Source organism: Mobula birostris, chromosome X, assembly GCF_030028105.1.
Source record: "Mobula birostris isolate sMobBir1 chromosome X, sMobBir1.hap1, whole genome shotgun sequence".
Lineage (NCBI taxonomy): Eukaryota > Metazoa > Chordata > Chondrichthyes > Myliobatiformes > Myliobatidae > Mobula > Mobula birostris.
Window position 1 is genome coordinate 78,815,705 of NC_092402.1, and position 14,752 is coordinate 78,830,456.

The window sequence follows — 14,752 nt, forward strand, 5'->3', positions numbered from 1 at the left end:
TACAACAGTCTGCAATCTCTCTACAAGTTGGCTCCTCTAAATCCCATGGACTGTTGTGTGGTTTATAATGTAATCCCTGAACATGGCCATCCCTTTCTTATTCCTCAGTTCCAACCTTATAGCCTCAGTAGATGAGCTCCCATGTCTATCCCGTCTGAGAACTGCCGTGATATTTTCCCTGACTAATAATGCCATCCCACCCCCTTTAATCCCTTCTACTCTGTTGTGTCTAAAGCAACAGGACCCCGGAGCATTGAGCTGCCAGTTCTGCCCCTCCTACAACCAAGTCTTACTAATGGCTATAATGTCATAATTCCACATACTGATACATGTCCTAACCTCATCTGCCTTTCTTACTATACTCCTTGCATTGAAATATATGCAGGTCAGGGCATGACACAACTCAGAATTAATTAATGCCGAAAATATCCATCGCGCAGGGAATCTTTTGTTGTGCGCCATGCCATTTCCAATATAAAAACTCTGCGACCTGGGCAGTGTAAATGGGCATGAGGTGGCTTGGCATCACCTGCTGATAACTTTCCAATACATAGGGGGCACAATGGTCACAGGGATTCACTGACTACAGAAATGAGGCCTGCACTTGGTTTGGAGGAAAGCTGGAATGGTGACTCAACCTCTGTTGCTTTCTTGTCTGAAAGTTAGAGTCATCCATTTGGGTGGCACAGTGGCCCAGCTGGGAGAGCTGCTGCCTGACCACTCCGGTGACCCAGCTTTAGTCCTGACCTCCTGTCATGTTTGTGTGGGGTTCTAGTGGTGTGGCAAGGTAGCGTAGTGGTAAGCATAGTGCTTTACAGTACATAGAACATACATAGAATAGTACAGCACATTACAGGCCCTTCAGCCCACAATGTTGTGCCAACCCTCAAACCCTGCCTCCCATATAACCCCCCACCTTAAATTCCTCCATATACCTGTCTAGTGGTCTCTTAAACTTCACGAGTGTATCTGCCTCCACCACTGACTCAGGCAGTGCATTCCACGCACCAACCACTCTCTGAGTAAAAAAAATCTTCCTCTAATATCCCCTTTGAACTTCCCACCCCTTACCTTAAAGCCATGTCCTCTTGTATTGAGCAGTGGTGCCCTGGGGAAGAGGTGCTGGCTATCCACTCTATCTATTCCTCTTAATATCTTGTACACCTCTATCATGTCTCCTCTCATCGTCCTCCTCTCCAAAGAGTAAAGCCCTAGCTCCCTTAATCGCTGATCATAATGCATACTCTCTAAACCAGGCAGCATCCTGGTAAATCTCCTCTGTACCCTTTCCAATACTTCCACATCCTTCCTATAGTGAGGTGACCAGAACTGGACACAGTACTCCAAGTGTGGCCTAACCAGAGTTTTATAGAGCTGCATCATTACATCGTGACTCTTAAACTCTATCCCATGACTTATGAAAGCTAACACTCCATAAGCTTTCTTAACTACCCTATCCACCTGTGAGGCAACTACCAGGGATCTGTGGACATGTACCCCGAGATCCCTCTGCTCCTCCACACTACCAAGTATCCTGCCATTTACTTTGTACTCTGCCTTGGAGTTTGTCCTTCCAAAGTGTACCACCTCACACTTCTCTGGGTTGAACTCCATCTGCCACTTCTCAACCCACTTCTGCATCCTATCAATGTCTCTCTGCAATCTTCGACAATTCTCTACACTATCTACAACACCACAAACCTTTGTGTCATCTGCAAACTTGCCAACCCACCCTTCTACCCCCACATCCAGGTCGTTAATAAAAATCACGAAAAGTAGAGGTCCCAGAACAGATCCTTGTGGGACACCACTAGTCACAATCCTCCAATCTGAATGTACTCCCTCCACCACAACCCTCTGCTTTCTGCAGGCAAGCCAATTCTGAATCCACCTGGCCAAACTTCCCTGGATCCCAAGCCTTCTGACTTTCTGAATAAGCCTACCGTGTGGAACCTGTACCATGTGACCCAAGTTCAATTCCCGCCCCTGCCCGTAAGGCGTTTGTATGCTCTCCCCGTGTCCGCATGCGTTTCCACCCGGGGCTCTGGTTTCCTCCCGCAGTCTAAAGCCCTACCAGTTAGTAGGTTAACTGGTCATTGTAAATTGTCCCATGATTAAGCTAGGGTTAAACCAGGAGTTGCTGGGTGGTTCGAAGGGCTGGAAGTGTTTGTTCCACGCTGTATCTCAATTTTTAAATAAATGAATCTCCCAGTGAGAAAAAATGGAATTAGAAAAGCATTAGTATAAAAATGTTTGGTTAGGTTGGTGCAGACTGAGTTTGAAAGGCCTGTATCAGTCTGACTCCATGTTAAGTAGAGGGGCACATTGTCAGTGTTCAGTTAGATCAGGGCTTCCCAACCATTAACCATGGACCCAAGTTGAGAAGCCCTGAATCAGATGCTTCTGAAGACTCATAGAATCCAGTGAACAAAATTTCAGATAATGTGACTTCATTAGATAAAACATCTAATGACAGGTAACTGAGACAGAAAGACTCACTCTGGAGGCTGGCCTGCTGAATTAAGGTTCTCTTGCGTGTTTTTAAAGCTCTCAGTGATCTGGGACTGCAGTACAGCACAGAATCATTTTTGTTTTATAATCCTGCTCGAGCTCTCAGGTCTTCTTGCACTGGTCTCTTAAATTTAAACAATCTGCCCCAAAAGACAGATCAGCTTCTTTTTTAGCTCTTTGGAATTCAGTACCTAAAACTATAAGAGATGCAGGCTCAGTTGACACTTTTAAGCACCAGCTCAACAGCTATTTATGTAACCTTGGTTTCAGCTAACATCTTTTTGTCTTTTATTTTCATGTTTATTTTTATTTTTTTATTTTATTTTTATGTTTATATTTTATCCCATAGTAAAGCACTTTGAATTGCATTGTCTGTATGAAAGGTGCTCTATACATAAAGTTATAATTATTGGGGCGTCACGGTAATGTAGCGGTTAGCGTGACACTATTACAGCCTGGGGTGTTCCAGAGTTCAGTTCCGTCGCCGTTCTGTAAGGAGTCTGTATGTCCTCCCTATGGAATGTGTGGGCTTTCTCTGGGTGCTCCAGTTTCCTCCCATAGTCCAAAGACATACTGATTTAGGTTAATTGGTTGTTGTAAACTGTCCCATGATTAGGTCACAGATAATCAGGGTTATGGGTTTGCTGGGGCAGCAGGGCTGGAAGGGCCTCCTCTATGCTGTACCAATAATTGAATGAATGAATGAATAAATAAATAAATGACTTGATTGGCAATTGAAGAATGAGGATCTCAGGACTTGTTAGCAGGAGGATCTCAGTGGCTCAGGCAGGGTCTATGGAGGGAAATGGACAGTCAACATTTCAGGTCAAGACCCTTTATGTTGACCCCAACAGCACAACTGTCTGTTTCCCTCTGTGCACTCTGCATGGGCCCACTGAGCTCCTCCAGCATCCTATATGTTGCTCCAGTTTCCTCCATCTCTGTGTCCCCTCAGGAGTTGTTTAATGGTTGCTGGGATTCGTGGTGCAGTGCAAGGCTTACAGGACCAATCTTCTGACTGCAACCTAGCTGACACTGCTTCATGATAAATAACTATCTGTTTTAAGGCTCCTTCCTCAGTTCATCTGATGCTAAAATCCTTTGACTGCTGACTTACAGTAAATACTCCATAGTTCTGCCAACCTCCCATTTTTTCACCATCTCCACTACAGGTATCTGAACTCACTCCAAATCACACTTAACCACAGCCCCTATGCTTACAAAGTTGCCCTGATTTCTGCTTTGCAGTGCTTTAGCCTTAATATTCTTATCCTCTTTTCAAATTCATTTATGACTTTATCTTTCCAGCCTCCACAGCTCCTGCCACACATCCCTTAAAAATCCCTCCAGCTTTCTGGTTCCGACTTCCTCCTTTAAGGTGTTCCTTCACCAAGCTTTTGGCTGTCTGCAGTAATCACACATGACTTTGCTTCTGAGAACTACTTTGGGATGTTTTGCAATGTCACAAGAGAAATACTGGTTGTTATTACTCTTGGTAAAAATACAGCATGGGACCTCTTATATCCAGTAGCGAGTCGACAGTGCTTCATACCAGAGACAGCAAGGGGCACCAGCAACAACTTGCAGTTTGACATTAACTCTAAAGGGCTATACAGACCATCCCTGAGTCATGAACTTGCAAACGCCCGCACGCACGAACAAGCAGACATTGATGCATACAAGTAATATTAAATTTAAAATTTGTGTACACATCTGTTCGAACAAGCAGAAAGAGTAGTTTCCTCTCTCCCCGCTTTCTCATCAGTCTTGCATGCTCTTGATGCCAGTCTGTACAGCTATGGTTTCCAACTTGAGTGATTTTGGTGTAATTACTGACTTACAGACAAAAATGTTTTCGGGACATTGGTTAAAAACAGAATCCATTTTGTTACTCTAGGATGGCCTGTAACATGATGTGTGTATCACCCCTCGTTAGCTGAAAAGTGATGCTTACAGGACATGTCAGAGTGTCAGTTTCATCACAGATACCTTCTGTTTAATTGCAGCTGAACTGATCAGGCACTACTTGAACTGGTACCTTTGTAGATTTTGCTCTGTTTTACAATGGTATTTCATAACTCTGAGGTTTCTATTTCTGAGTGCTGTATTTCCCCTGCCTAATAGCTGCTCTCTGTTGCTGCCTGTCACTGGGGCTGCTGCTGTCGCTGGCTTTGCTTACCACCCCTGTGTGCTGCTTGTCTGCTTTCTGCTCCCCCCCTCTCTGCTGCGTGCAACCTGTCAGGTGGCACCCTTTCAGGTAAGCTGCAAGGTGCGTGACATTAATTTATCTGTAGTCTTAAAGAAGACCTAAACTTGAATTTGCTGAATAAAACTCTGGAAGCCCATGTAATCTTGTTCGTATTGGAGGCATATCAGTGTGGGTGTCAGCTTCGAGTAAGGGCTTCATACATTGGGAATGGGGTGCTGTATTAGTGATGGGTTTGGTGTGTTGGTGTTGGGGTGGGTTTTGTGTTCTAATGGTGGGCTTTTTATTTTGGGGGGACATGCATTGATGTCAGTGCAGACACTGGCTCATGGGCATTTGTGCTGTGGATTGGTCATGGGTGCTGGCTGGGGAGAATGGATCATGTCATATTGGGTTGAGCATGGTCCAGGGATCGGATTAAGTTGCATGGTAGGGTAAGGTCAAATTGGGGTTGATCAGGTTGTGTTGAGGTCACGTAAAATCAAATTGGGCTGTATTCTGGGGCTGTACATGTCTGAGTGTAACGTGCTATTGTGAAGAGTCTGTTTCTGCAGCTAAGTTGAACATTACAGATTTGAACACTACCTTTAATTTGACTGTTAACGAATCAAAAAATGTCCAGGGCTCAGATCTTGTCATTGGTTAGCTAAGCTCTCATGTCAAGGCCAACTGTGAAACAAACCCTATAATATACATCCAAGTAAAATTATAAGTGCAAACAATAGTAGGTGTACACATGGAGTATATAGCTCCTCTACACTCTGCATGATCGAGTTCTACTCTCATCTCTGACAGAGTATTGCAGCAAGAAACATTTCCCAAAATGAACTCTGTATTGCAAATACCTGTCAACAAAATGGACCCAATGCCAAACCAAGTGAAGCACTGATTCTCTGACTCCAGCCCTGTTTACTGACTAGAATTTGATCCATCAGTAATATATCTCAAATAGAATGCATTGCAAACACTGTCATTAACAGCCCCTCCACTTAATCATTTTGCCATGTTCCATTTCCTGGGAGAATCCTGGGTTTCTTGCGGCTGCTGCCAGCTGAAGACACAGTCGTAAACTGGAACCAGTGGGGAATTTCCAGCAGTTCACAAGATAGTGTCAGCACTGACAGAGCCTGTTCAGCACCATGCTTGCTCTCTGCAAGATCAATACAGTTGGTTGCACTCCCTTACCCTCTCCCCCTCCCCCCACACTGATAAATTTGTAGGCCTTTGTGAGTCTGAACCCACCACCCAGTCAGGGAATTGAATTCCACATTCTAGCCATTTAATGCCTAAAGCACTTCCTCCTTTTGCTGATCACATCAGTTCTCTGTCCTCCATCAAATCTGAAGATAGTGTAGATCACGTGTGATTTTTTTATTTATGTACTTAGAGATATAGTGCAGACACGCCCTTCCAGCCCACCAAGCCGTGCCGCCCAGCAGCCCTTAATTTAACGCCAGCCAAATCACGGGACAATTTACAATGACCAATTAACCTACCAACTGGTACATCTTTGGACTGTGGGAGGAAACCGGAGCACCCAGAGGAAACCCACAAATTCCACAGGGAGGACATACAGAGACTCCTTACAGAAGACGTTGGAATTAGGGTTGCCAACTGTCCCGTATTAGCCAGGACATCCCGTATATTGGGCTAAATTGGTTTGTCCCATACGGGACCGCCCTTGTCCCGTATTTCCCCCGCTAAGGTAGAGCGTTCCTATGAAACTGTTCGTAAGCTGAAGTGGCGTGAAGCAAAGAAGCAATTACCATGAATTTATATGGGGAAAATTTTTGAGCGTTCCCAGACCCAAAAAATAACCTACCAAATCATAGCAAATAACACACAAAATCTAAAATAGCACTAACATATAGTAAAAGCCGGAATGATATGATAAATACACAGCCTATATAAAGTAGAAATAATGTATGTACAGTGTAGTTTCACTTACCAGAATCGGGAAGATTAAGCCAAAACCGATTTGTAGAAAAAAACTGGCACGTACACGTATGCACACGTTATGCGTGCACACACAGGTGCCTGCGCAAGGCTTCATGGTCATGGTAGTCTTTCCTGAGGTAAAGTGTCCCGGGATTTGACTGCTACTTTTGTCCCTTATTTGGGAGTGAGAAAGTTGGCGACCCTAGTTGGAATTGAACTCCAAACTCCAATGCCCCGAGTTATAGCAGTGCTGCGCCAAGCATTATGCTACCGTGGCACCCAAGTGCTCTTACTTACTCTATTGGGTTTGGTTGGTGCACTTGGTTCAGAGGCTGGGAGATGATATAATGTATTTAGATTCTGTCTACTGTCAATATTCCTGTAGGATATGAGGTGGTAAAAGCCCAAAATCTGATATCTGTACCTGGTTTTTGATCCTGAAATTAAAGTGGCATCAGATGAAGAAATAATAGCCATGAATAAATTTCCTTACCAAAGTAAACTCCCGAGGATCAAACTTGTACTGGGGCATGAAGCAGATCAAAATTATAACTGTGACCTAGCTATTCTTAGCTGCAGATAGTTAGCAATGAGTCAGGCTATGATATTATACTGTGAAAATCTCAGGTTTCTAATTAAAAGTAAATAGCCCTTAAATTCATTTCATTAAATATATTGGAGGTATCATTGATGCTAATAGTGCTTCTGGTACATTTGCCTTGATTCCTTGACTAAATTAGTAAGTGTCATGTAGTATGACAAGCTCTGCATCTAAACCTTGTGTGGTTATACGAATTCAGATGGTTCAATCATTGACTCTGTAAATAAAGGTCTTTGGTGAAGACAGTTACAGGGTTGACCTTTCCTTATGATAATGATGACCTCCGTTTCTCTTTTTGTAAGCTTTCTTGTATTTAAACATTTGACCATTCCACCGTTAAGACCCTGATTTCATCTGATTCCCTTCTGCCCTGGAGTTCCCTCTGCTTCTCAGTGCAATCCTATATGGTCCATCCCCCGGTTACTTTCCTGCCACCAATTCTCTCTCATATCCTCATTAACACCCCCAATTCTCCCCCCAGGAGAATTTACAGTTGACCAACCAACCAGCAGTCTTTGGGATGAGGAAGGAAACTGGAGCACTTGGACAGAACCCAGGTGGTCACAGTGAGAAGATGTAAATTCCAAACAACACCAGATTCAGGAGAAATCGTGAGATTCTGGATATTACCTACTGCTCCGTGCTGTCCTTAAGGTGCCCCCTTATGCTGTTTCTCAAGATAGTCCTTTAAACCTGCCTCTGACAGGTCATTCGACCTAACATCTCTATGTGGCTTGGTGACAAATTATTATTGATTTATTGAGAAACAGAGCTAAGCGGCCCTCTGACCCTTTGAACCATGCCACCCAGAAAACCCAGATTTAATCTTGGCCTAATCACGGGACAATTTACAATGACCAATTAACCTACCAACTGGTACATTATTGGACTGTGGGAGGAAATTGGAGCACGTGGAGGAAACCCACGCGGTCACGGGGAGAACGTACAAACTCCTTACAGGTAGTGGCTGGAATTGAACCCGGGTCACTGGTATTGTAAAGTGTTTTGCTAACCACTATGTTACCATGCCACCCCCAGAATTATGTTTGGTGACAATCTTATGGCTTGCTACATTCAAAGTGTTTGCAATGTCACATCTAAAAGGGGGAACGTCTAACAGCGGAATGATCAACTAAATTTGGTGTTCATGTTTATAGGATGGGTACTAACCTGAGAATCTTCTGCTTAGAGGTGCTGACTTTCATAGACCTTCTGATCTATAATGCTTTTTACAGACTGGATTAATGTCCTAAATCATGAATGTTCAACACAGCTACAAAAGCAATATCACGATTTACCTCAGTTCTGTCAATTTGTCCATGAAAAACAATGCTTTTTGTATTGAATCTGAATTAAGAGGAATGATTCGTCTTCATGTAATGCACCTCCAGTAGATTTGATTCTGCAGTTATTTCTCTGCAATTGGGGCTCATACTGTGCTTATTTTTCCCTTGCAGATCTACGCAACCAGCCATACAGACGCGCAGACGCCATGAGGAGGAGTGTTCGGAAGAGAATGGACGAACAGAACCTTCGTGTATCTGGAGAAGTCTCGTTATAACCAGTTGTTTGAGCTGTCGGGGGCGGGGGGGAGGGGGTTCAAATAATCAATTCAGAGAACAAATAGACACCAGAGGTAAACTTGCCGCACTTAGCAATGTACTGTACAGTAATTCCAACTTCATAAGGCTTCACATTTGTAAGTAAAATAAGATTCAATTGCTGTAACCAATAGCGACGTCTGTGGCGTAGAGAACAGGTAATGCAAAACTGATTAAAGGTTTGAGGAATCTTGTAAGAATGGGAAAATGGTGGAGAAGAGGAGACTGTAATTTGCCTTCCTCAGTGAGAAGCCTCATTACAACCCCACCCTGGCAACTTCACCGACTGGCCCACTGGGCTTCCCTGGTAACAACTGAAGAAACCGGACTGGACTGTCAATCGGTTAGCTGGTGTTATTTACATAATTACACTGCTTTAGCCACCATGCTTCGCATATTCTGCATTTAAAAATTGTATGCCAGAAAATAAATAATACTTGGAATATTTCAGGTGTATTATCCCAGATATAGACAATCAAAGGGAGACTCAATTCAGGATAGGGGATCAGCTGGAGTCTGTGACATAACAATTTGGATATCTTTATCCCAGTTGAATGGAAAACCCTAATTTATCAACAGTGCTGTAGATGTTTGAGGGATGATTTTTATCCCCAGTCATTCAGTGATGTTGGACTGTTTGACTAAGCTAATAATGGATTATCATAAAACAATCTTTTTATATTAATATCATCTCTTTTCAAAATCTTCTAATGCTTTAAATAATTCAATTTTATAATGCAGTCTTTGAAGTCCACCATGAGATAGTTCACCAAGTGAATAACTAGAGGCTTGGAATGCCTGTTGTGTGTTGGAGCTAACTATCACACCACAATGAAGTTTAACATCCATAGAAAAGCAAAATCTATGACTTGGATGGCAGTTCAGCATATTACAATGATGTATCAAGATCTGTAAGCCTTAAGCCTATGGAGTAAGGTTTGTTCATTGCATATTTTAAATTTAAGAAAGGGGCAATAAAGCTTGAAAGGTTAGATACAAGTTTACCATTTGCCCTTGTTGGGCTGTCAACAACCAGCAATCACAGCCTGAAGATATGAGTTAGCCATTCTGATCTAAGAGGAGGAGGAATTTCTTTATCCTTAGAGAACTGTGGAGGCTCGATCACCCAGTATATTTAAGATAAAGATTGGTGGATTTTTTTTATATATTAAGATATAAAAAAGAGGCAGTTAGAGGAAGAGACAGGCTATAAGGTGATAAGAAGAGACAAAGGCTGCATATGTGAATACGAAAGGGAGGTGATCATTGGAACCAGATAAGGGAAGGGTGATGGGCAGTTTAAACCAGGAGGTACTGTATAGTGTGTGGACAAAAGGCAGATAGAATCAGTGGGGGAGAGAAACGAAAGAGTGGTGGCATAGGCACAATAGACCAAATGGCTAACTCCTGATTTATTTCTTATTCTCCTATGCAGGCTTTATGATTGCCACCACTACCAGAGTTTAGTACTGAGTCAGTCCATTCCATTTCCACAATTACCTCATCAGTCCGAACACCAGATGGAATATTGTCACCAAAATAGAAAATGCTGAAAACACTCAGCAGGTCAGACAGTGTCTGAGAAAACTTAAACAGGTTTAATTTTTCATGTGAAGTCCCTTCATCTTCTGAAACATTAACTTTGATCCACTCTCTACAGATGCTGCCTGCTGAGTGTTTCCAGCATTTTCTGGTTTTTGTTTCAGACTCTCAGCATCTGCAGTGTTTCTGATTTTCAGTTACATTTGAAATATTTTAATATCCTTGGCTCAATATGGAGAAAATTTGACCCATTGTACTACTGATAGAAATTTATGATACAGTTATGAAACAAAGGGCTTTTACACACACAATTAGTTCCAAGACTTGGCAATATTTTAGAGACTGCAACTTCCTCACAGCATTGGTGACTCGGGTTCTGTCCTGACTTCATGCTGTCTAGATGGTGTTTTTAGGTTCTCGTAGATGAGCTTAATGTGGGCACATAGGATTACTGTAGAAATGCTTCAGGTCTTATTCTAACCTACCAAATGTCGAAAGGCGTAGATAAAGTGGACATGCAGAGGATGTTTCCAATAGTGGGAGAATATAGGGCCAGAGGGTACAGCCTCAGAATACATGGATGTCCATTTAGAAAAGAGATGAGGAATTTCTTTAGCCAAAAGGTGGTGAATTTGTGGAATTAATTCATATTTAAAGTGGAGGTTGATAGGCTCTTGATAGGTCATGGTGTCGAAGGTTACGTGAAGAAGGCAGAAGAATGGGGTTGTGAGGGAAAATAAACCAGCCATGATGGAATGGTGGAGACGGCTTGATGGGCCGAATGGCCTAATTCTGTTCCTATCGCTTATGGCCAGCATGGATGCAGTGAGCTGAACGGGTCTGTTTCTCTGTGATTTTTCCACATGTCTTCAGGGTACAAATGTTTTCCTCAACTGTTCCATTGGTTTCTTGTAAGAGTTATTCCATATGTAAAGAATTCCTTTTGAACTTCAGAGTATGCATCCTTAGTCAATGCTGTCAGTCATGGTGGAACTTCTAAGGTGCTCATTCAGATAGAGAAACTAATTGCTTTATGGCAGTGATAAAGCTAAATGCATTGATAAATAGTCACTCAGTCCCTGATTAAATTTGTTTTTATATATTGATATGAATTGTATTTTTTTTAATCTTTTATTATTGATAGATTTCACAAAATATGTGACGTTATTTCTTGCAGTAGTAATTCCATCCTTCCCAACTGCTATGAATAAGTGTAAATCTCTTTCTTGTTCCACTATCTTTTACCTTATTTGTTTCAATGTTATTCATGTTAACACAACCTCCTTCAACATAATTGCAAGGAGGCCACAAATCCAAAGTCACTTTTGTATTTGATTTGACTTTTCAATATCATGGCTGTGTGGCACATGGAGGATCTTTCCATTTACCTTATGTGACACTGAGCTAGAACAGTGGAAACTCTTGGTCTGAATCCCTGCAAGTAACTTAAGCTGAAGTAGATGAGCCAGTGTCAGACTTTGAGTGGTAGTACATGTATGAACTTCCCTGGGACACCTCATTATGCTTAAGATTGCTATCTAAGTGTGGGGTATTTTCGACTGCACAGGCAAAGATCATGAATGTGATTGCTGTGGGTCAACAGTTTGAAGGTAGAGTAGCTGGTGTTGAATAAATTCTAGCTTAGATGAGAGAGGATACCACAAGGGAGTGAATACAAATGATATATATCTTACCTATTCTGTACAATTTCTGCAGGTCGACAGTATGTCCAGAGAGCTGGGGAACGATGCTCTGACTGCCTTCCAGTGGCGTTAAAATAAGGTGGCACTTGGAGCTTCCCCTTTATCAGTGGAGGGATTTGCAACATGGAAAAAAATAAATTAAAATCAATCAGAAACTGTGGGTGCTGGAATTCCAGGGAAAACTGGAAACAGTCAACATCAGTGGAAAGAGAAATGGTCACTGGTTCAGGTCTGAGACTCTGTCAAAAAGGTAGGCAGGTGTCATCATGGACACAGATGTGTACATTCAGAGCACTGGCCTGTCTATGGCTGCAACTTAGACACAGTGAGGTACAGGTAGGGAAGAAAAGGCCCAGGAAAATGGGGATGTGATGAAGTAAGCCTGAAGATTAAGACAGAATATAAAGGAGGCTCATGTGACCCAGTACAAGGGAATTGTGGTGGTACAGCCTTTTTAATTTGTGATAAAGTGATTGCGTAGAGCATTTACAGTGAGTTTGCAAAGCACCTTACAGGACATGGTATCAGCCCGGCTCTGCTTCAGCCCCAACACTGATCAAGGCACTATCTAGTGAGGGCAAGGTTAGGACCTCAGCTTTGCAGAGTCACTTTTATAGTTTAAGGAACATGCGGTTTGAGGATAATGGAATAAGGCAACAGTGCATATGTCATCAACAAGGGAGGGAGAAACCTTAAGTAATCAAGCTTTGGAGAAACCTTGGAAAATGAGAAGTAGGCAAGATGTGGAGATGTTGCCTTAATGTCCCTTTTCCTTCCTCGATGTTCATAAATAGTTTTACCTATTTAAGTAGTGGCCAACTCCCTGGTTATTGGAGATGTCTGTTGTTTGATAAACAGGGACAATACCTAAATAATAACAAAAATGCTATATTTGAAGTTTACCATGAAAATCACATGGACTGCACTGTTTTAAAATGGGGTGAAAAGACCAATTTGAGTTGATAATTTAGCTAGCTTCCATGATCCCCTTTTGTGGGATAACAATGAGTCAAGGGTGTGTTTATATGAAAGAGCAGTGTATGGACCAGTCAGTATATTGCGGGTCATGTTCAAAATGCTTGAATTAAATAGATCCAGTTAGAGAATTCCGAAGTAAAATGATGGATTTGGCATGGTCCATGTAATCTGGTTGGTTAACCTGACAGTTGTGGGTGTACACTAGAATAGTTTTGAAATTTAATTGCACCTTCCATAGGTTCCAGAGGAGATGCTATCAACCTGCTCTTTCACAAACCATGATTAGGTGGCGACCTCCCTTGTGCACCTCATATTCAGAACAGATTCCCCATGTTCCCAAGCCCTATTCAAAATCCAAAGAGAAAACTAAATGCATAATCTGCTGTAAAATTGCATACATTATATCTCAGAGATTATAAAAAATGAATGAATAATTTTTTATGCACAACCAATAAATTACTTTCAACAAAGTTTACCGTGTGACTGCTGAGATTATTTAATATAACAGGAAATGTTGATCTAAATTAACTTATTAAGAAAATGTCACCATAAAGGTTTTAAATAAATACAGATAATTTGCTTTTGCATTTCTTGGTGAAAGCACTGAATTAAAAATAACCTTTTATTTTAGGCTCTGCACATTGCATAAATGGATTAAGTTGTTGAAGTGTGATGCATTTCTTTCAAAGCTTGCATGAAGTTAATTATAAAGTAGGGAGTACGGAGCACTCAGTTGGTAAATGCCAGATTTTCTCTTTCCACAGTGGCCTTCTTGGACCTGAGTCCATCACATAGCTCACTGTTTAATGTGCTCATCCAGCTTTTTTCTTAAGCAAATCCATGCTGCTCTGTACAAATATTGCCTGTTGGCTATCGTCTGATCAAAGATTTGTGTAAATGTTACCTATTCAGTAATAAAGAGATGCTGCATGGAAACAGGCCGTTCGGCACTGTTCCTTTTAAGCTGTACCAGTGCGCAGTTGTGCAGTAACTAAAATGCACGGAGCCTTTGTTGCTACACAGCTGGAATTTTCTTTTATATAATTTTGAAATTATGTTAATATAATTTTGAAATTGTGCTAACATAATTTTGAAATTTACGTTAATATAATTGTCTATTGCCCTGTAATTAGTTATATGTTAATGAATATAATGCATAAATTTTCTAAATAATAAGCGTACCACAACCATTACTTCGCAAATTTTTAGAGCTTTGTCAGTGTTTCAAATTACAACAACACTTATAAATTGTAACAATAAACACAGAATGGAAGTTGGTAGCTCATTGTTAATAAACCACTGGCCCGCAGTTTATTGATTATTAAGTGTCATACAGTTTTCACGCTGTGTAAGAATCTCCTGCTCGAAGCAATAGTTGGTCCACACAATTGTAAACAAAAATAATAATAATTAGAGGGAACGTTGACCTTTGACCCATTGACTCCACACCGATCATCAAATGTCCATTTTTACATCAATCCTACATAAATTCAAATTCATCCTCCCCACATTGCTATCACCTCCTCTCCCCCCCCCCCCCCATGACTCTTTCACTCACCTACATACTCAGGACATTGTGCAGTGGTCAAGTAACCTAACAATCCACAATATTTTGGGATATGAATTGGAAAAATACTTGAGCAAAACCAGCACAGTTATGGGCAGAACATGC

The 14,752-nt window shown here is 41.6% G+C and overlaps 1 protein-coding gene across 2 annotated transcripts in view; it reads left to right on the forward strand.

Moving 5' to 3' along the window:
* Nucleotides 1-13,550, forward strand: part of LOC140191789 (formin-like protein 1) — a 223,123-nt gene extending 209,573 nt beyond the window's left edge. For both annotated transcript variants that reach the window (XM_072249548.1, XM_072249549.1), the window contains one exon: nt 8,714-13,550. In XM_072249548.1, coding sequence (XP_072105649.1) covers nt 8,714-8,817 — 104 coding nt within the window. In that variant the 3' untranslated portion in view covers nt 8,818-13,550. The remainder of the gene's footprint in view (nt 1-8,713) is intronic.
* Nucleotides 13,551-14,752: the final 1,202 nt, after the last annotated feature.